We start from the raw sequence: 23,074 nt of genomic DNA on the forward strand, positions 1-23,074 counted from the left end.
GGATGGATGGATCATGAAGCGCGGGCGTGTGCTTGACCTCGTATTCTTCCTTGAAGCCATAGCCTTGGCCACATTTCATCTGCGTGATGTGTTGAAGGAGGTCGGCCACGCGGATGGCCGGCTGGAACTGGCCCGCCTGGAACTGACCTGCACAAACGTGTTGGCATGAAGACACATTTCACAAGTCCCATTGGAGCCAACCGTCAGTGTTGCTCTTTTATTTAGATTCATCATCGTGATGTCATTACAAATGTACTGAAACATCCTGAGGGTGGCTTTTCCTTTTTGTATTGATTCCAAATGGCTCGCACCTTCAATGGAATGGAACCTTGCTTTACAGACAATTCAGCGTACAAATGAAAGCAAAATGACCTGGACTGAAATGAAGGCTTTCATTGGCCAATCAGGAATACTTCTTGTCTATCAAGCGATAGATTTGCAGCAATGAAACTAATTGGATTTTTCCAATTTTCAGTTGATGAAAAAGTCCGTCCTCAGCCGGAGTACCTGGCCAGCGGCGGTTTTCTCCCACATTCCCAAAAGATGCTTGCCACTTTGTCCCGGGCGACGTACCGGTTTGGTAGGCGAGCTCCACCGACTCGCGGCTGCCGTACGGGAAGCTCTGCAGCGTCAGCGAGGGCTGGGTGAGCGACGGCTGGGCGAGTGACGGCTGGCCGCCGTCTGTGGAGCAGGTCGGCAAAGACAAAATGGCATGGGGGTTAGGGTGACGACGACAACAATGGGCCTAAGCTACGAGGCACTTTGACATTTTGCTTGGCGTGTCTATCGCCCAGACTGCCTGAAAAGTCTTCCGTTTTGGCTCACTTTTGGCTCTTTCCAGCTGAATTACGGGGGTTGTCGTGGCGCGTTTACCACAAAAGTGCAAATGTTGCCCAAATCGATTTAACTGAACGCTGCACAACTTTCACTGCTCGACGGCATGGTGCACTAACTTTTCACTGTAATGGTGCACTATTAGGCTGAAGCAGCTGGCTGTTCAATGACCGAATGGCACGCTATTTGGCACCGTCGCTATCACATACACAAAAAAGGAGCCGACCGGGCTGCTCCTTCCGGCCAAAGAGGAGCGGCGCTTGAGTTAGGGTCTCCATGGCAACCGGCAGAACACTTTGCTCCTGGGTATGAACTGATGTGGCATTATTAGGTGTCATTGCTGGGTTTTTTTTTTTTGGGTGGGGGGATGACATAGTGCCTGACTTGGTGCAGGGAGAAGAAGGGAGTCATTAGTTGCAGGGCGCAGCGCCAGTGGTTATTCAAGTGAGAGCGCACACATGCTGGCTTTTTTGGCACCCTGCAGGCAAGGTCACACGTGTATCAAGCCAACCATGAAATGGAGTCCTAGTAGCAGCTCCACAACACTGACGATGATGAAGACGTCGCTCCGCCGCTGCCCGGCTGGCTGGCTGGCTTATGCACACCGGGACTATTCAGTTTCATGCCCGTGGATGGTGCACTATTCCGCTAGATGCCTCACGCTTCCATCCCAGCCATGTGACACTCAAAGTCAGTGGTGCTTTTTTGCGCCGCATCACATACGGGTGCACCTTTGTTTAGCACTTCTCCGCGTTTACCTTTGCACTTATTTGGCTGTTGCAATAAATGCTTGGCCAGAGTTTCTTAATAGGACACTCACTATTTTGTGGTGGCTGTCCAATGTTTTGATCAACGGCGCACTATTTGATAGGAGCTGCTCGCTGTTTGTCTAATTGGTGCACTAATTTCCAGAGCATCCTCGCTGTTTAGCGAGGCACTATTTGACTCCATTGTTTGGATAAATAAAACACTTTCTGACAGATGTTGCTTCTTTTACTGGTAGACTGTTTTCCAGGCGCTGGCCACTATTTGTTTTAACGCTGCAATATTGCTTGACTGCTCCTCCCTGTTCATCTTAATGGTTCACCGTTTTGCTGACACATTTTGGTTTTTGTCTTAGCGCGGCATGAGACAGAAGTGGCTTGCTTAAGGTCAACACCTTAAAGGTGTGCTATTTTCCAGAAACGTTTTGCTGTCCATCTAGATAGGGTAGGAACGGACATGCGGTCAGGGGAGGCGGACAAAAACAAGGAAAAAGGAAATCAAATGAATATTATTTGTCTACTGATCTCTATGTATAACTCATTTTGAAAAAAAAATTCTGGACAAATGGCTGAAATTGCATGTTTCCTGTTCAAATACGCTTTGTTTTGCTGATGGGACATACAACCGCAGTCGAGGCAGATAGTAAGTACTCTGCCGGCCGCACTGAGGGGGGGGGGGGGGGGCCTTACGTGAGTCAACAGGTGATTAATGCTGCTCCATCAGTTGCTGTAGTGTAGAGGTGTCACATACAAAGCACAGAGCTCTGTTATTTTGCGCTATGTAGTAGCTAAAAGTGAAGTGAAGCAGTGATGATAGATGAGCCCCTGCTGTAGTCCCTGTGTCTTGGCAGTGTTGGAGAAATACAGCTGGAGCTCAAACATATGGCGGAGCCGCTGTGATCAGATGGACTTCATCTACAAATAAAGGTAAGATCACAAACTGAATGCTGATGAGATACGAAATAACGAGTAGCCAATTGAATAAGCTATCCTTTTGGGTCCATATACTTGTAAATTTGACTCTTAACCAACCATGAACCTCTCCGCACGTCATTGAGATAGATAGGGCATTATTTGACAGACACCTTTTGATCTTCGCGGTGTACAATTTGAAAGAGTTCTAACGAGTGAATCCTCCCACAAATAGAAAGGAAAAAAGCGGTTTTCTCCACGTTTGCTAAGAATGAAGGGAAACCAGAGGCGCAGACAATGGCGAAGAGCAGCGTAAAGGTAATGCATCATAAATCATCTCAAATATGAGCTGCGTAAGCATCGAGACAAAATGCGTCTCCGCCGAGCGGCCGCACATAAAGGTTAAAAAGGAGTCGCTCTCAACCCCGCTCTCACCTTCAATTACCCGCCACTGACACATTACAGCCACACAAAATGGCTGCCATTAGCTCTAATCACCCTGCATTCAACTAATGCTAAGCTGAATGAGATAGCAGGAGAGTAATTGCTCAATTGGGCGGGGGGTGGGGGGTTTAGGGTTACAATGAACCAGAGAGAAGGCAAGGATGTCCCTGGAGTAAATTGAAGTCCGAGTGGGGTTGGACGCTGGGCCTTAGTGGTGGGAAGCAAACCAGTACAAGTACTGAATTTTTCAAACTAAAAGTCGCTCCGGAGTATAAGTCGCATCAGCCACAAAATGCAGAATAAAGGGGGAAAAAACATATATGTCGCACCGGAGTATAAGTCCCATTTTGGGGCAAATTTATTTGACAAAATCCAACACCAAGAACAGACATGAACCAGCAACAACAAGCTAAACCATACGGTATGCTAACGTGAAGACGACAAAGCGGTTCAGAAAATGGATGGATGGATGTTCTAAAAACATATTTACAGTATGTGTTAAGAATTCTCCATGTTATTTATGTCATTCAGCCGTACTTTGATTTGAGGTAGGGTGCTTTATTTTGAAAGCCGTTTTCAGCCGATACCATTTCAAATCATTAAATCTCCTGACTCCGGAAGTCAGTGAATGGAACTCATTGTCAGTCAGGCTCCAATTATTCCACAGCCATAGTGCGCCCACATTCAGATTTAAAGTGAAAATAACATGTGAAGTGATCAATTATACTAGTAAGTCAGTAGTGTGTTAATGATCAGGTAAAAATTTGTGAATCATTTCACATATAAGAAGCTTCTGAGTATAAGTGCCCCCCCCCCCCCCCCCCCCCAAACTATGAAAAATAACGCGAATTATAGTCCAAAAAATACGGTACTTTGTTCACATACTTGGTCAATTTCAGGGGCTACTTTAGAACTGTACTGATGTTTGCATTTTTCTTGACAGTTGAACACCTCTATAAAGTCAATAAGATATTTCTAACCACCACGCGAGTTGCAAGCAACACAACAAACACATGTCAACAGACATGGATTCTTTATTTTACTGCCATTGTGGTAGCTCGCTTTTGGCATTTGTGAAACTCTACTTTGTTTGACTGCACGAGAGCACCGAGCACGAGGCAGCGTTGCAACAAATTGGCAAGCTGATTGATCCTTTGCACTCGCTTTGTTATCGTTGTACGTCGTCTTTTGTGTGCATCGCATCACATTTTGGAGGTAGCTGTGCCAAACAATCCGTTTTCCAAACTAAAGGTCAAAAGCCGTCAGAAAAGAACCTTTGCAGAAAGGAGAGAAAGCAAGAGGGCCTGGACTCTCTCTAACGAGCTTTTCTTGAGTTTACTTCTGCTCGGGTGACTTTGCGCCGCCAAAAAGCTAAGACCGGCCATCCTTGCGGCAACGCAAAAAGCTGACGAGGGCGTGGAAGGAGCGAGACTCATCGAAGGAAATTGATTGTGAGCGTGAGACGTGTTTGCACATATAACAGACGCAACGTGGCGCCGGCCTTCATCTTGATCCGTGGGATTTGCATGGAATCAGCATTAACAGCCAGCCTCCTGTGCAAAACCCTGGCTGGCTGGCTGGCTGGCTGGCGTGCGTCCCCTTTATCACCGCGGAAAACGTTGGCGCGTCCTTTCCCGCTGAGGATTCCTGCCATTGTTGTGTGGCCAATTGGGCCCAGAACAACACCTGAGCTAAGCACAAAGACGGGGCAGATGCGACCCGATGCACACAGGCAACACACACACACACACAAACACACAAGCCATATATAGGCTACAGCAAACACACATAAAACATACACACATCACACACTTGCCCCCAGCACACGCAAAACACACGCACTTACACCTAAACCCCCTCCCCCACCCACACACGTACAGCTAAATCCCAGCACACTCGGCATGTCGGATTCAGCTGAGCTCCTTGGTGCCGCCTCTGATACGTCAAGGTCTTTCACTTTGTCGTCAAAGAACTTCCTCCTTGCGGCTGAAACGCCATGTTTTGCAAAGCACTCAAACTTGCAAAAATACATTGGAAGAAAACTGTTTTCAACAGACACATGAATGACATTGAAGTGACGAAGCCTGCTCATACAGACAACGTTAAATGGAATTGAAATGAATGAAAGTTTCTTTGTCTGTCAGACCAAGCATGAGCTGAAGAGCCATTGCGCTCTGGCCCGCCCGAGGGCAATAGAAAGCAGACAAGTGCACGCCAGCTCCTCGCAGAGGATCAAGAACACGGGTGACGTGGAATGAATGTGTCTGCGTTCACACACAAAGAATGCTGTAAATACTAATTCGAATGCTGAGGTGACTCACCCAGAGATGCAGTAGCAGGTACAGGCTCTTTGGACACTGGAAAATAATCACAATAATCAATGAGCGCGATAAGCGAGGAGATACGAAGCCATCGACCACGTTTGATTTTTTTTCTCCATCGTTGCGTAAGAACAGTTGAATGAGTCATTTCTAGCAGCACGAGTCTCAAGCCCGCTCTGCTAAATTTGCACGACAAAAAGAATGCAAGTTTTGGAGCGCTTGTCTCCGCACCCAAGGAGAAAATCTCCATCTCTAGTTTGTCTTCTTAAAGTTCTTCGACCGAAATAATTGCATGAAATGAGTCATAGTAAATATTGAGCCATCCATCCATTTGTGCTGGAGCTTGAAATTCTTTTTTACGTCTGAGATTTGTTCCCATCTTCAGATCTTATTCTTGAAACAAATGATCTTTGCTTTGATGTTTTCCCCCCAAAATGTTCAAAGGCCTGGTAGGTGAGCCATCATGCAAATTTCCACCTCCAATGTGGAGGAAAAACACTTTTGGGAAATGCGTGCATGGATGCGTACCTGAGTAGTGGGAAATGAGCAGGGATTTGCTCTGCAGCGTCTTGCTTGCCTGCATGGAGAAGGAGCAGGAAGCGGGGGAGGCTGAAGGGGAGGATGAAGAAGGGCAGGTGGGGAGCAGACAAGATGGAAAACAGCAGCAGTAAGTTGAGGAAACAAAAAAACGGGGAAAAAAAGATAAGGCCTCAGTAAGCTCATCGGCGAAAAACATCATAGAACATCTTGAAAGGGGAAACAAATAGAAAGAGGCATCAATCCACCCCCCATATGCAAAGCAAGCTGCAACAAATATTACAATTCAAAAGCAAACAGGCCTCAGTAAGCTCATAGGCCAAAAGCATCATAGAACACCTTGAAAGGGGAAACAAATAGAAAGAGGCATCAATCCACCACCCCCCATATGCAAAGCAAGCAGCAAGCAGCAAGCAGCAAGCAGACGTTGACAATAACAGCAGCCGCCGACAAACATTACAATTCAAAAGCAAAGACGCAGACATCAACCACCCGATCATTCGATTATATGTTATCATAGTTTCCCTTTGCGTCTCTGTGTACTCGCCCCTCCCCTCCTGTGTCGGCCCACGATCAGTGCCATCACCCTCACCTGCCTGACGTTACTGTGGCGTATTTAAGTCCCGTCTTCCTCTCACTGCCCTGTCGGATCGTTCTCGTCTAGTCTCTTGTCTCGTCGTTCTAGTTCCTAGTCTCTCGTCCTTCTGTCGGTTTCAGTTAGTTTCGTTTTAGTCCCTGTGTCAGGAAGTCATGTTAGTTTGCCCGTTCCGGTTTGTCTGTTCCCCTTCATCCTCCCTTCCAACTCCCTTTTCCCTCAATAAACCCTGGTCCAAGCTGCATTTGGTCGACCTGCCCCATCTTGAACGTGACACCAACGCGACAACAGCAAAAAGGCTTTTCTTCTCCCAACTTTGAGCAGGCAGGGCCGCAGCTTCAAATCAAATGTCCAAATGTCAGTCGTGTGCGCCTTCCCGCCGCATTTTGAGGGAGGACAGACCGTCCGACTCCAAAATAAACCGCACGGCAAAAGCGCAAAGGCCCTAAAAGGGAACCCTGTGGAACACCGTATGACAATGGAGCAGAGTAAGCCGGGTCTTACTTGCCCGACGGGATCGACAGCATTCCAGAGCACGGCCACTGATGCCGTCCGGTGCGGCAAACCAGCCTCTGCGATACCGAGGACCGAGCGGTTGCTAAGGGATCTTTGCACGCGGCCTCGTTCGGAAGCCAACTTTAAAGGTCAAGCAAAGGGACACACGGGCGCATGCAACGACCAAGAAGTGAGACAAAGTACTCTTTCTCCTTCTTTCTTTTGCTCTTCTCTACTAACCTTGGCTTTCAATGGCTAAGCACTCCCAAAAGGCCAGAGTGACATTTTGCAAGAGAAAAATGCCCTCCTATAGGTTTCTGTCTAATTATGACACACACACACACTCAACACACACACCGTGTGTGCGTGATCATCACAGCAGTGAGAAGTCGAAAAGGCATCGATGGATGATTTGGACTTTTGGTCGTGGTAACGCTACATAAAAAGTATTGGGACACTTCCACTAAGTGAAAAGTGAAGGAAATGTGCCATTTGGACGAAGGTATCAGGACACATTTGTGAAATGGAAAGATGTGGCAACTCTTGGGCCACTTCCAAGACACAACCTGGCTGGCCAATGTATTGAAAGAGGGGAGTCAGGACACACTTTGAGGGCACAGGTGGCAATACTTAAACAGACACGACTTGAAAAAGGCCTCGTCATTGAGATGGTGCCGGCCGGTACCGAGGACTCGAGCACAGAGTGACAATTGGACCGTGAACTCACCGAACCCGTTGAGGTCCTGGCTGGAAGTGGCGAAGGGGTCGTCCTTATGCAGCGTGCTGACTTTGCCGGCGCTCTTGTCGGCTGTGTGGACCTGGCCCATCTCCCTCTGCTGAGTGGAACTGCTCGCCGTCTCCTTGTGCTTCTTGGCCAACTTCCTGTTGATAGAAAGCACACGAGGCAGGAAAGAGGGTCACAACGCAGCGCAACGTCCCAATCCTGGCTAGACTTGGCTTTGGCCTTGCTAAGCGGGGAAAGGAGGGATGATGGCAACAAGGAAATGGAGAGAGAGAAGAAAGAATAGCTCGACCACACGTACGCACGCACGCAAGCATGCACGGCCAAATTGGGAAGTGGCAACGAGCGCCGCTTCCTCCTTTTCTACTTTTCCACCACTGCGGGAATCACGGATGACTTTGTGCCCCCGGAGTGTGATTTGCCAGCCTTTTTTTGTCTTCCGCCCGTCAGGCGCCGTGTCGTCCAGCAAGCCGGATGAGATGAAGCGAGGCCGTTTTGGGGGAAGCCAAACGACAGCCTCTTATTTGGCTTGGCGTAGCTAACGAGCTCCAGGTTCAATTGGTGCCAACGTCTTTGCTTTCTTTATTTGTCACAAGGATTGATGAGGAGACTAAGCTATATTGTGAAAGCTCAATGACAAACACATGTCTGCCGTATTTCAAAGCGGCTGGACTTTTAAACCGTCACAGGGCTCCGAGAATAAGGTCATCCCTTGACTGTCTTGTCAGTCATGATCATAAAAAAAAAAGAAAAAAAGAGGTGAAAATCTCCGAGCAGGCACCGGATCTAATCCTTCTTCATCTTTGACATTTTTGGCTCATTGACGATAATCTCCATGTGACGCGGCTGCTGTCGAGAGCACATGCGTTGAACCGGACGATGACGTCTTTGTTTCAGCGCGTGTGAAAGTGACGGCCCGTGACACTTTGTGACGACTCCTGATGGAGAGATACACTGGAAAATAGTGTCCAACTTTGGACCTCAAAAGTGCCAAGGCCAAAGTCAGTAAAAGCTGTCTTGACCTGTGGCTAGCGTCATTTTGATCTGGGCGGCCTGCTTCCAGGAAGCTTGTCTTTGGAACAAATTCTCTACAAGTGTCTGAGTTTGCTTGCTTCATTTCCGTCCAATTTGCAACCACGCTGGGCTTTCCATTCACTGACGGAGAGCTGTCGATAATTTTCTCCATGGAGTCCAAATACAGACGGGATGTTCAACACACACACACACACACACACACACACACACACACACACACACATACACACACACACAGTCTGTCCGTGTTTTAGGTGTGTTGGAAGAGGAAGGGCAAATGTTTTGGGACACGCATAAGTGTCTTTTGGTGTCTGGCAAAGTGTAAAGCGGGAGCCAGAGAAAGGTTAAGCGTGTCAGGTCATGGTGCATTTACTTACAGGTAATAAGAGTAGGAATAAGCATGTCTTCTGAAGCGTGGCCCGTGATGAGAAAAGAAGGGAGACAAGGCACAACCCAGAAGAAGGACAAACACAACCAGTCAATTGATTAGTGCATGGCGGGAAGCGCACCTCGTGCATCATCATCATCATGATCAATATTGCTTGGACTTTTCGTTGTGCTTTTTTTCCTTTTGCTCATTAGTTCCTATTTAGTTATCGACTAAATGCTGTCATAATTGTATGTGGAGGAGAGGGGACTTAAAACATCCTTCCGTTCTTTTATGAAATGCGTGGTAACACACAATCATTCCATTTGTTTGTTCTTAAATTGAATTCACTGAGCTGATTTGCTAAAATGGGACTATTCTCAGATCACAATCATTTTTATTTGTAAACATGTGTGTGAGTAAAAACGTATTTTGGTTGGAAATGTGTTGAGAAATGCAAGCGGCTTCATGTCCAGTGCTTTGTTTTGGTGCGTCGTTCCAATGCTTTTTGTCCACTAAAGATTTTTTTTGTCCCAAGCTGTAAAAAAGAAAAAAAGATGTTGATGTTGTTTTCCATCACCCACCGAGAGCAAAGAAAGACGACGAGGGGAGAGAGAACAAAGAAAGAGAAGATGAAAGGCAAATCCAACGTGTGGTGCCATGACATGTCGAGTTCCAGGATCGATACCCACATTCCCAAGAACGCCATCCGCATGCACCCACACACGCACGCACGCACGCACGCAGGCACACCATAACCACCACTACCGTGTCACTCATTCACTCGACCACGACCATTGTTTCTTTTTTTTCATTCGGTTACTGGGTGAGCAAAAAAAGAGAGAAAATTTGCAGTGATGATGTCAAGCTACAATTTTGCAAGGAACAAAGCAAAAGCACCTTTCAATTTGAGCTATGACTTGCATGGAGTGATCGCTGAGTTGAAACATCTTTTGGCAGTGAGGAAGGACATCAAGTTGCTCTTCAGAAAGGGTTGTCACTTGCCTTATGTGGTAAAAACGCCAGAGGGTGTGGCCACATGCTGGATCCAAATAAATGCAGCTTAAAAAAAGGTTTTGCCGTCGGTATTGAGGCCGCTGAGCCAAAGCCTCGCTCTGAGTCTTCACTCATCAATCGCTGCTTGACTAAATTGGACTTCTGCGTTTCACCAAAAACATCTGACGACCTATGGGCCTCTGTGCGCACGGGTCCAGCAAATTCGTGAGGCCAATGTTGCACAGATGTGAGAAACGTTCCCGAATGGTGAAGGTGTTAAGTGGCGCTAGCTGGCGTGTTTTCTGACAATATGAAAGAGGGAGCGAAAAAGGAAAAGACAAAGAGAAGCAAATTAAAGAGGAGGTGGAGGTGGACGAGGAGGAGGAGGAGGAGGGAGAGGAGGAGGAGGAGGGAGAGGAGGAGGAGCCGTGCCGGCCATGCCGAGAAGCAAACATACGATACCCCACGCTCAGAGTTCTCCACGTGTGAATCTCTCTATCGGAGCAGGAAGGGCAAGAAGGCAGGTGTTGGTGGGACGGGAAGGGGCGGAGCCAAAACCAGGAAGCAAGATGGCGGGAGGCATAAAAGGGCGACAGTAAGAGAGCACAGTCAGAGAGGTCTTTTCTTCTTTCCCCAAAAGGCAAAGAAAAAGACAAATACCGCCTCAAAACTGTTGCCACCGACTTTTTGCTCACATCTGTACATAAAGATGCAATATATCATTCATCCATGCTCGTTGGCTGATGTGGGCCTGACGTTAGCGTTGACCCTGCTTAGGATGCCAGTTGCTTGGACAGCAAGCAGCACGCCTCACCTTATGACTTACACAATGCACCGTTTCTCCCATCGGCGCTTTTCAGGGCTGTCTACTAAAAGAAAAGCTCCTCGGGCTGGGAAAGAAAGGTTTAAATAACAAGCCTTTTCCATCAGAGAGCACGCGTGCTATCAATCATGTCGTTCTGTTTGCCTCTATTATTTAGAGACGGGGGTCTTGGGGCCCTCGGGCGCTGCTTCCAGGACCCCCTGAGGGCCCACCTGCTTGCCAGAACATCACAATCCCATTAAAGTGTCTTTATTAGCGACGTCCGCCGCCTTCTCCTGGGGAATCAGTGTCGTCCTGAAAGATTCATCGCACACTTGGCCGCACTCAGAGCACCAGCTGTTTTGCTTTTTTTTTTTTTTTAACTCATGGGCTCCGAGAGCCTTGCGAGACACACGCATTTGCAATGAATGAAATATGGATGCAGCCAATGAGAGGCTCAAATGAGAGTTGAGGGATTCTAGCCCCCGCGGAATTGCTTTGGAAAATTCAGTCTGCGCCATGAAATTTGGTGAACGTGTCTATTAAGAGTTTAGCCACCCAAAAAAAAATAAAAGAAACGCAGTCAATTGGTCATGCCCGATTGCTCTCGTGCATCCAACTGAATGAATGAATCCCAAATAAAAACTATGCCAAAGCCAGCAACATGAAATTGGCTTGACAAAACCAAAAAGGTCAACACATTGGAAAAGTACATCATTGAGTTTGGAAGCGGACATTGCGGTTGCACCCAACGGGATGTCGAGAAAAGACAACTTGGGAGGCGTATGGGAGAATGAATGATAGTCTGCTGTTTTGCTTTCAAGTGGCCGCCACGTTGTTTACGTTGTTTGCTTTTCATCTGGAAATGTGCTACAGTCGCTGTGCCTTTCCAGCCAGGCAGGCAAAAGCGAAACCGTGCCTCCTACTCTGCTTTCCCCAAACTTGTGCTCATTAAGAGACTTGACAGCAAATAAGACACGTGGCAAAGTGGCGCTCCGACGCCGCCGCCACTGATTGCATTAGCATAGTGGTCGGATGCTCGACAATCACCCGTCCGGAACGTTGCGCGGCGAGGGGCCACTTGGGCTCCGTCTTGCGCTTTTTCATGCCGACAAAAAAAGAAAACGTTGGCCAAATAGCGCAGGAGGCTTTGAGCGGCGCAGCGTCGTGGTCTGCGATGAAAAAAAAAAAAAAAAAACCCACAGCACAGCAATCAGCCAGCACAAACTGCTGCTTGTTTGCTGGTAATTAGAGTCAGAATGCTTGAGAAAAAATAGTGAGTTAGAGAGAAGCCCACCGCAGTTTAGCCGTGATAACGCCAGGAGACGTATTTTGATGGCTATTTTTTTGATTCATTCCTTTTTAATCACAATAAAAAAAATCGAGCCAAAACAGTCTGGATAGCGTCTTGGATTTTTAACTTGTACCTTGCGCAGCGCTTCTCAATGAATTCTTTTCTGTTTTGTCCCTCGGGAAGGAAGAAGATAATATTTTACCCCCCCCAACTACAAATTGTATTGTTAGTCTATAAAATTGTAATAGGTGCACCTCTGCGTAACATTGTATCCTATTGAACATGTTGCCCCCCCCCCCCACACACACACACACACGCAGACCCCCCCCCCCCCCCCCCCCCACTGGGCCTACCTCAAAGGATACACAAGCGCATCTGTTCGTCTGTCCATCCGTACATTGAACCTCACTCAGCTCCAACTCGATACTTTTTGATAGCCCTTTTAAGATTGTCAGTATTTTTTCTAAGTCAGCGTAATTAAGCCAATCATATTTTTTACACATTCACAAAATTTGAAATCCTATAACGCAACGTAATTCTTGTCCATTTGTCAACGGTCATAAGAACTTGGATTTATACTGGAGTTGGGCAGGAAGCTCGCTAGGGTTGTAATATGACGCGGCAAAATATGTTGATTGTATTTGTGGCAGAGAAAAGAAGAGGAAGCATTAAAGATAGAGCAGTGAGAGGTCAGTGATGGCGGCAAAAAAAAAACAACCAGAACCGAACCGAAATATTGCACCAGCTGTTTTGATTGACTCAGAAATTCTTCCTTTTGGATGTCGATTTTGTTCATTGTTCCCTTGTGCAGAAACCTGAAGGCTTAACACCCAATTTTGTGGACTGATTGAATTGAGTTGGAGGCGCTCCCATTCCTGGCTTTTTGAAAGCAACTCAATGAAGCTGGTGTGCTCTTTGGAATAGGCCAGAGCGGCCCATGTGCATTGTCAGCAAAAATGTGAGCACCCACCTGCGCTTGAAGGTGAGGATGAGGCCCAGAAGCAGGATGAGCAACATGAGGATGCCCGTGATCACACCCGCCAGCTTCACCGTGCTGTCCGCCGGTTCTTCCGGCTTCGTGGCATCCGAGTCCTGCGTGGAGGCGCCTACGCGGGAAGAACACAATCACGGCCGTGTTGTCACGAAGCAGGCGCAAAGGCAAAATAGCAAAAGGCACGTGCGCGCAGATGTCGCCCATCACAAAGCCATGCGGGGAGCTGCGCGGCATGCAACACCCAAACGTGACAAAAAGTTGGAGGGAGGACTGCCAATAAGCCGACATTGTGTTTGGAGATCCTGCCCGCAAAGCCAGTTGGACTTTGCCAGGGTACAAAGGAGGAAGTCTCCTGTTTGTCTTTGGCAGCAGTTGGACCCCTGAAGCTGAAACATCTGGAGAAGCTGCGGCTGAAATGAGCGGCCTTTTGAGATGGAAACCACTTTGACATATGTCGTGTTTTGGCCACTTGACGAACGCCTCGTCTCCAAACGTACGGATGGAGAGTCTCGAGCGCTGCTTGGCTCCAACTCACCAACACACACACACACACACACACACACACTTTGCAAGTGACCCGAGTCAGATGAGCTTGATGGAGAATTGATGTGAGCATAAATGGAGAGCGGCAAAAACCTTTTAGCCTTTTTCCACCGCGCTCAAAATCAATAAAATGCCTTCAGCTTTTGACGACATTGGCGTGAGCGCAATAAAAAAGCCAGTCGCTCAGCCTCAAGTGCGCAAATTGCGCACCTTGCTCTCTTGCATCTGCTTTTGGCTTTTTCTGTTCTGTATGGTTTCTGCTATGCCATCCTATTTTATTTGAAGGACAACACGCTCTGTCATTTGGCGAGATCCCGCGGTGAGGTCCCTGCCCTCCGAAATCAAACGGGGCCCGTGCGGTTTGGTGCAGCCTCATCAGGCCCCCCCCCCCCCCGCAGGCGCTCACTGTCACCCCCGTTTGTCACCACTTGACCGGCTTGGGCGTTTGTTGCCTCTCACTTAGCATCAGATCCATTTTCCGGACAGAGACACGGCCTGGCAATATCAGGAGGGGGCGGCCGGACACTTTTTACGCTTGGACCTGCGACTTTGCGTCAGGACAAAGCGCTTTTATTTTTAGAGCCCCAAAACTCGGTCTGAGCTCAAAGTGGCTTTTCTCATTCCTCCACTGTGGCCCGCAGTGACTTTGGACAGAAATGCCTTGATTGGCTTTTTGCGTTTAACCAAAGGGCAGCGTGTCAAACGCTTCGAGATGTCATCTTTGGACTCGTCTTGTCATCTTCATTTGTATTGTCATTGTTAACATGTTAGTGTTTGATTGGTTTTCCCTTACGGGGCAATTGAGTGACCATTGTGACATTTATACTCCGGATCTTGCAATATTGTATTAGCGCAGTAAATGTTAGCGTTAGTATTTAATACTTCTCATTTGCAATGCTATATGTCCTGCTCAGTGGCCTTGTAGTAGAGTGTCCGCCCTGAGACTGGAAGGTTGTGGCCGGGTCATACCAAAGACTATAAAAATGGAACCCATTGCCTCCCTGCTTGGCACTCAGCATTAAGGGGTTAGATTACCAAATGGTTCCCGAACGCGGCAGCGCTGCTGCTCACTGCTCCCCTCTCTCTCTCTCCCCCAGGGCAGGGGATGGATCAAAATCACATGGGGATGGCTTAAAATGCAGAGGACAAATTTCATCACACCTAGATGTGTGTGTGTGTGACGATGATCATTGGGACTTTTTATTTGAACTTTTATGTTGTTCAAATAGCTTTCAAGTGAATTTTATAATCTTAGGACAATCTGCGTATGTGATATAGTGCACGCATGAGCGTGATTCATGCACGTCTTCATCCCTTGAAGGTCTTTTTGCATCTGTAACCACGACAACTGGGCCGAGTATTGTATTCATCATCATCATCATCCAGTGTGTAGGTGTTGTTCCTGCATACACGTATTTGTTTCCATCTGTGGACATGTATTTTTATTCCCCCCCCCCCCCCCCCCCTCTCTCTCTCTTTGTTCATCTCGCTCGCTCAGATTGCATGATGAAGCGATCCTAAGGGAATTACGCTAGAGAGCACAGATATTAAAAAGTTAATCTCATCCAAACACACAAGATTGATTCTTCTCGCACTGGCCCCGAATGAGATATTAGGTACACCTTGATTTTACGGCAGTGTGCGCGTGTGTGTTTGTTGACTATGCCATCCCTGTTTGGAAATGCAGCCCCCCCTTATACATTGAGTCTTTACTCAACACACATAAAATGCTTCCATTTTAGCGCAACTCAGGCCCGAGTGTGTATATGGCCGGGGGGGGGTTGCTTGCCTCCTGTATGGATTATGGATTCGTGTTAGCATGACTGAGTGTGTTTAACAGGATTACTGATGTGAACGACGCTCCCTGCACGCATGCACTTGAAAGATTCCGACGTGCGTTGTGTGCGCGGAAGCACTACATACTGTATTTTGTTGTTGAGTCTCTCTCTCTCTCGTCTGTCTTTATGAGTCAGCTGGGTAAGCGGGATCACAAGACTCCTAGCTTTAGTCAAGTTAGGTAAACAACCAACCAACCAAGCAATTTGTTTCCAAAGAAAAACCTCATGGTCGGTCATCACGAATCATCATTGTAAATCATATCCATGACTGTGGCTCATCCATTGCATTGAAAAGAACATTGGCGCTTTCTAAAATGAAATTCCCAGCATTTGAACAATTCAACGAGAGTCCTAAATGTGTCACTGAATTTGATCATCCATTTATAGTCAATGAATTGATGAACTGTTGTTCCTTGAGATTGGCACAAATCTTTTTGCATTACATGATCAACTAAATCATGTCCGAGGATACACCGGTGAGTGAGGACATCGATCTTGTCATCGGTTCAGAATATGACGGGGAGCCAGTGCAGAGAACGGAGGATGGGAGTGATGTGGTCGCTTTTCCGCACCCTCATCACGATCCTAGCAGCGCTGTTTTGGATGTACTGTAGCCTCTGGAGGCTCTTGCTAGGGATCCCGATGAGGATTGCGTTACAGTAGCCTAGCCTGGAGGAGACAAAGGCGTGGACAAGGCTTTAGGCGCCGTCTCGGCCCTTTGACTCGTCTGGCATTTGCGTCACGCTGGCTCACTTAACCGGCGGCGCCTTATTGCATCAGCGCCTGCGACGGTAACAATCACGGGCGACCTCACCTCTAATGGAAATGTCCATTGAATGTGACACTTTGCGTGCACACACACTTTTTTTTCCCCACAAAGAATCCACAACTAGTCATTTCCAATGACAAGTGAGGAGTGCTAGCGTCATTAACGGCAACGGGAACCCATATGATTTCTTGACTAACAAAAAGTTCAATTGCCACGTAAGCGGTTCATTTGAGGTCACCGCTACTCATTGTTGCATTGCGATTCAGGCGAATCCATTTCAATTGTATGGCGATCGCAGTGCCGTTGAAGGAATCCCCTCACACTCAAATTGCAATCAATCATATCTTGGCGAATCGCAGTTGGAGAGAAATCCAACGGAATCAAAAAACGAATTGAGATCCCTTTGAAATCATGTGAGTGAACGATATCAATTCGGAGTGAATCGCATCGCACTTTGAATCAGAACGAAAAATTTTATTCACACGACTTGTGTCACCGTGTCATTGGAGTCTATCGTATCCCGATGGGATGACAACAAATGGTCCAGATGGCATCAAATTGGAATCGGCAAATATGGCGGAAATGAACCAAATTCTATCGGAACTGGCACAGATTGGATCACAATTGTGAAATCAGATTGCATCCCTGTCAGTGGAGCCAATCTCATCTTGCAAAGTCAACTGTATTCTTTCATGGGGCAAGTGGAAAAAGATCGCTTACCCAGCTCAGTAGCCTAGTAGTCGAGTGTCCGTCCTGAGAGTGGAAGGTTGTGGGTTCAAACCCCGGCCAGGTCAAGACTACAAAAATGGGACCCATTGCCTCCCTGCTTGGCACTCAGTATTTGGGGGGTCAGATCACCAAAATGATTCCCGAGCGCGGCCCCGCTGCTGCTCACTGCTCCCCTCTCTCTCCCCAGGGCAGGGGATGGATCAAAATAACATGGGGATGGCTTAAATGCAGAAGACAAATTTCACCACACCCAGATGTTTGTGTAATGATGATCATTGGGGGGACTTTGACTCGTGAGTTTTTGTGCACCAATGGTTTTGCATTTGATGCTATCAAAGTCAATCGTACGGCAATCGGAGTCAAGTAGCATCCCGGGATCTGAACGAATAACCAACCAAATGGCATCGGGAGTGCCAACGTGTGCGCATGCAAGACGAGAAGATGGCTTGAAAAGGTCCAGGATGGAAAAGCGTGTGAGCGTTAGACGTCAAATTGCGCCACTCCAGCACTAGAGGGCACCGTCGCTGGGACACGGGGCAACAAGTATCAGTGCCAAAGGTCACCGCTACCACTCTTTGGCCCATGTTTCTTCTCATCGGCCAGCTCGTGCGGACAAAGGGCGTACATTCAGACGGTTGCCAAGGATACAGGAGAGATCCGCCCTCACCCGAAGAAGGAGCCCGCTCGTACGCGAGTCGCTCGTCCTTGCAAAAGGACAAAGCGTCTGACAAAAACGAGTGGCTCTGGATGATACTACGAGAGCAACGTGGTCACCGATGAAAATGAAAAGTGAGGGAACTCATCTCAATTGAAATGCAATTCTCTTCATTGAGGACAAGGAGCACAGCGAGGTAAACACATGATGGCGATGGAACCAACGCTCCCACGCTTTCCCGACACACGGACGGAGGGACAGACAGAATGTGGACCAAATCAGTTCAAGATCAATGACGCAGTCAATGTGATGACGGAAGGTGGGTGACAAACATGAAGGAGATTTTTTTTTTTCTTTTCTGGGGTGGAAGGTGGGCGGGGCGTGGGCGTCGACGACGGCGATTGTGTGATGAGACGGACGGGAAGCAGATAGTCTGCCTGTAAAGCAATAATCACCTTCGCTGGGGATGACTAGAATGTACGGCGTGGTTATTTGTCCCCTACCTATCACCACTAAGGAGCACCGGGGCCGCACGTCCCGCCGCCGGCCAGCGTGAGAGGGGGACAAAGACAAACAAGGAAAGAAGAACAAAGGATTTGACAACCTTGAGATCCACAAAGTGACAGGACACAGCCAAAAGGCGAAGGAAAAAGCACAGAGGAGGACAACCACGGTGGGTGGGCAAAACTTTGCGGCTAGTTGCTGACGCCAAATGCAAAAAGCTGGCAAAAGGGTCATTAGACTCTGCAACATGACCATCGGGACACATCCCAGGGGAGCTGCCTGCCTTTGGTTGACCTAAGCCAGCATGCTTGGGTTTTCGGCGCTCATTTTGCAAAATGCCACGCGTTGGGCAGCCAGCCACAAAGTTCGGCGGAACACACGCCGGCACCGGTGTGGAACACGCACACACCCACAAACAAGACCATGCTTGATTGACAGCTCCAAGCAGGAAAAGTAGCGGTGGATCGAGTGCACTAGATGGCACACCTGAGCAACGCACCTTGGGACACCGGCGGCAAGGCGCTCGGTGGGAAGATGATGGAATTGTCTGAAGCTTAGAATACTGCTTTAAAACTCACGTTGCTTGCTTTGAATTCCATAAAAGCTCATTTTAAAGCCGGTTCTGGTCACTTAGAAGCCTCGTGCTGAATTCAAATCCAATTTGAAAGCTGAGCTCCAAATGCTACTCGAGACCAAAACGGCAAACTCCAAATTGAAAGCACAACCGACACCGTTCGGGAACCCCAATCTTGAACGATTTCAAAACTCGGATCCCAGTTAAAAGGCCAAACTACCCCTAGAATGTAAGCATCAATAGCGCCCAGTTTGATGACGCTACACGTCCAATTACGTTTGGACGTGACTGTAGAGGCTAGGCTAGCATCGGTAGCACAAGCAGCGCAACTGTTGTGGAAACAAAGACGACAAGCACAGCCACACGTGGAAAGAAGCTCATACCTTTGTTGGCCAGACGTATGCAGCCAATTTTGGTTTCCTGCAAGCAGAACAGAACAGAGCAGAGCGGACACTGCGTTGGCGTCACGTTGTTGCTTATGGGGCTAACGACTTATTTTCATCTTGTGATTATTTTTGAAGTGCTGATTTCGAACTGTTAATTCTGCCTATGCCTGGTGTAACTTTGAGTCGCGCTCAACCCGGGAGTGTAAACATCTCCTGGCTGTGAAGATAAAGTGATAAGACCACCTCTGCAACTTGCTGGAACCAGTTTGCAGAGGTGACCCCAGCTGAAGCTTTCACAAGATAAAAACATCTTCTGCAGACCCCACCTTCCTTGTTGAGAATAAATAGCATTGCTGCGGGAGCAGAGATTGGAGTTGCTTTCAAGCACTTTTGTGTTGCACACAAGGGATGCTGGCTCTCCCCGCTTGCAAGTGTAAAAATGGGCAGACTGTTTCAATAGTGTGAGGAGTTGGCTTTAGCATAGCATGCTCATGGCGCCGTGTGATAGGTCAATCGCAGAAATGTTATGCCTCGTGTTCTCCATTGCACCCAATCAAATGAAATGGGAAACTTGCAGCCCCCAAAGTCAGTTTATCTGAGCATCCTGAAATTTGCTATTCCGAGACACCCCATAAAAAAGTCTCAGAAGGGCTGAAGCATCTATTGGATGCTCATTTGTTCTCCAATCAACTTAGGGCCACCAAACAAGTCTCGAGAAGCCAAATGATGCAAATGGACAGGCGTCTTTTGAAGGACTTACCCCGTTGGCTCTGCTGAGGGCCTGGAAGTAGATGCTGTAGCTTCTGGAGGGAGACAACGGCGGGTTGGAGAAGCCGCCGTAGTTCTTGTTGTCGCCCACCGTGAACGACTGAGCCGCCGTGAGACCGGAAGGCGCTAGCTCGGCCGCCATGTAGTACAGCGAATTGGAGGTGGAGGCGTTGCGGAAGCCGAAGGGCACCGCAAAGCACTCGGGGGCGGCTCGACGTGACTTGGACACGCGCAGCTCCTTGACCACCACCTGGTAGCAACTAACGACATCACACATAAGAAGAGTTTCTTGTCAAATAATGGCTCAGATCCGATTTTTTTGCTCCAAGTCCCATTCAGCCTCATTGTCGCGCGGCAGTCATCATTAACTGGTTCCGAGCCTTGAAGTGCGGGGCGGAGAGATGCCGCAGCCCTGTGGGCTCTTTAGCAAAGGGAATCCAATCATAAGAGGAGTGAATGGTATCATCAAGTCAATGGCATCACGTGATTTTCATCTCATGGTAACGGAGAGCCTCCTCTTTAAATGCATCCCGGAACATATACTTTTGCGACAGCCCCCACCCTTCCCACACCAGCCGCCCCTCCCAGCCCACCCCAGCCCAGCCACCGCCCCAGCCGCCCCAGCCGCCTAATACGTCAGAGCCCAGCAGCCCTGCCCTCAATTACCTGATGGGCGCGCCTCGCGACTTGGCGGGCTTCAGGAGGACGGTGACGGTGGACTCTGTCTCGTTAAGAGGCGCCTCAGAGTCGTACTCGGACATCGCGGGGGCTGCGGGAGAAGATGACAGAAACGGACGGGGGTGTCACACCTCGGCTGACACCTTCTGTTCTCGCCGGCGTGCCACAAACACACCAACATTTTCTGTGGCATTTAAGTCTTTAACACCCCAGCCCAAGACTTTGAATCGAAACTTCATTATCTTCACGCTCCGGAGAGAGATTGACAAGATGGCTGACGACGTGACATTTCAAGAGAGCCGTCGGCGTCCTAGGAGGGGAAAAAAAGCCCCGTTGTCCCTTCTTCTTCGTTTTTTGTTACCTACACTCTCTTGGCAACAAGACGAGCCGGGAAGTGTGAGCGTGGGGTGGCCGAGTTCAGGCGGACGGAAAACATTGTACACGCCAAGCAAAGATCTTGCCCTGACGGCAGACACCACCTTTTTCAATTTGTGAGAAGGTAGAAACTTGCAACAAGTCAAAAAGCCAAAAAAGCCAAGTGGACCTCAGCCATCGCGTTGGCCATTGCATCGGCCATCACGTCGGCCGCGCCAGCGGGGCTCGGCCCGTCTCGGCTCGTCTCGGCTTCTCCATTTATCGCGTCGGTTTAATGGCGGTGACATTTGCGAAGCAGCTGACAATCGCCTGCTAAAAGTCAAGTCAAAATTTAATCGAGAGAAAAACAAGCGGATCAAAAGCACAGAGCGCCACAACTTCACGAGAGCCAGGAACTCAGTCCTCGCGTTTAAAGAGTTTCAAATTTGAGGGTGATTTGGCCGACAAGCTCCACCCACACGCGAGAACATAAATTTGTGGTCCAATTGCGCGCGTCAAGTTTGAAAGACAACTTGTCATTTGGCGCCCCGAAGGGACATTTGGAGCCAAGCCTTCCTTGCAGGTTTCTTGCCTCATTTCTTGCCTTGTTGACGTGCTTTCAAGGTTCCACTCAATTTTCACTCCCTGGAAATGCATCCAAAATGGTGGACCAAATCTCTTACCTGCAATCTTGGTGGTCACGTGGGTAGTGACGGGTGGGCCGGCCCCCTTGCCGGTGGACGCTTTGAGGCTGAAGAAGTAAGTGGTACCCGGGTGGAGGGCCACAAACAGGTGACGTGTCTCGTTGCTGGCCTTGCTCACCTTTCCCCACTGGGCACTCAGGTCGGCGGTGGGGTCCAGAGAGCTCAGGCCTTTGTAGCTGATCTGCAAGGAACAAGCGCAAGTCAGGCGCTGTGCAAAGGGCAGCCTGCGTGAAGCAGCAGCAGCCCAGCTCACGGGGGCAACTGGGCATCTTCCGAGCGCCTGTGCCTTCCTTGTTCCCCGTCCGTCGGCTTTAAGGCCTTTCCCTTCCTTCTCCAAATGCCGTCCCTGGGTGAAATGTTACCTCGGCAAGGTTTTGCGAGAAGCTGGCTTGACGTCACGCTCGGGAGGCCATCGGCGCGGCGCTTTCTGTCCTGCCTCGGGTGAGTTCATCAAGGGGAACGAATGAAGTATTGATGTTTATTAAAAGGTGCTCGAGGTCTTTTTAATAAGCTGCCAAAGTTTCCTATGATCTATGGGCCGCTGTGATTGAGCCTAACGACGAGCACAAAGGCGGCGGGCGGCATAGCGCGCTGGGAAGAAAGGAAGATAGTCGGCTGTGCGTGCACGCAATAAACAATGTTTATGAGGCTGCGCTGTGCCCAGGGATGTGTACAGCGGCCGCAGCAGCAACCTGACTTTTTTTCAGCTTTTATGATAGCTTGTGTTTGTTTTGATTAGAAAAACACAGCAACTCACACTGTGCACTTTGTTCTTCCTAGAGTGCAATTGATCTTTTTTTTTTTTCCATTTATATAGACGCGCTGTTAGCAGAGGCACTCATCATCAGAAGCCAATAAAAGCATCTCCAACGGATTTTGGCTGAACTAAATCAGAGCGGCTAGCCATTGATGAGCAACGAGAAGGCAAAGCGCATCGGTGGCACTCGTTTTGCCGCAGACGCCTTTCGGCTTCTCCACCGGGTGACCGACCGCCTTCGAGCCGCCCTCTCTGCAACCGCCACTTTTTCTGCCGTGTAAAAGATCAACAAGAATCCAACACGGAAATGAGGAGCTACGAGGCACGTGCATCTAGCCTTTGGTCGACGCGCTATTTAGCCATGACTTTGTATGATTGGCCGCGATGATTTGAGAAGGTCTGGGCTTGAGTCGTCGCGCTCGTATAATTGGATGATGGATAATTGCGTGTAGCTAAATGGAGGTGGATGCATCCGTGCGCCAGCGACGCTCCCTTAATGGCACTTGAAAAGCACACGGCTCGGCTCGGCTCGGCTCAGCCTTGTTGACGCTCTCTCGCTCTGTTTCATAGAGGCGCACGGACGCGGACGTTCTCACGCCAGTGTAAAAAATTTCATGGGGGCCATAAAAGTGTCTTGCTCAAGGACACTTGGACATGGTCTCCAAGGGGGACTGAAGGCATCA

The 23,074-nt window shown here is 48.7% G+C and overlaps 1 protein-coding gene across 1 annotated transcript in view; it reads right to left on the reverse strand.

The window, feature by feature from the left end:
* The window catches only part of ptprt (protein tyrosine phosphatase receptor type T), a 33,407-nt gene extending 10,684 nt beyond the window's left edge, over positions 1–22,723 (reverse strand). Inside the window, exons 1-10 of the mRNA XM_085923887.1 lie at positions 22,718–22,723; positions 21,614–21,815; positions 20,565–20,667; positions 19,891–20,158; positions 19,128–19,164; positions 13,109–13,244; positions 9,057–9,086; positions 7,630–7,784; positions 574–681; positions 38–147 (exon numbers count right to left, since the gene is read on the reverse strand). Coding sequence (XP_085780013.1) covers positions 38–147; positions 574–681; positions 7,630–7,784; positions 9,057–9,086; positions 13,109–13,244; positions 19,128–19,164; positions 19,891–20,158; positions 20,565–20,667; positions 21,614–21,815; positions 22,718–22,723 — 1,155 coding nt within the window. The remainder of the gene's footprint in view (positions 1–37; positions 148–573; positions 682–7,629; positions 7,785–9,056; positions 9,087–13,108; positions 13,245–19,127; positions 19,165–19,890; positions 20,159–20,564; positions 20,668–21,613; positions 21,816–22,717) is intronic.
* Positions 22,724–23,074: the final 351 nt, after the last annotated feature.

This window comes from Syngnathus leptorhynchus, chromosome 11 (genome assembly GCF_054491065.1).
Source record: "Syngnathus leptorhynchus isolate UIUO chromosome 11, UIUO_Slep, whole genome shotgun sequence".
Classification (NCBI taxonomy): Eukaryota; Metazoa; Chordata; class Actinopteri; order Syngnathiformes; family Syngnathidae; genus Syngnathus; species Syngnathus leptorhynchus.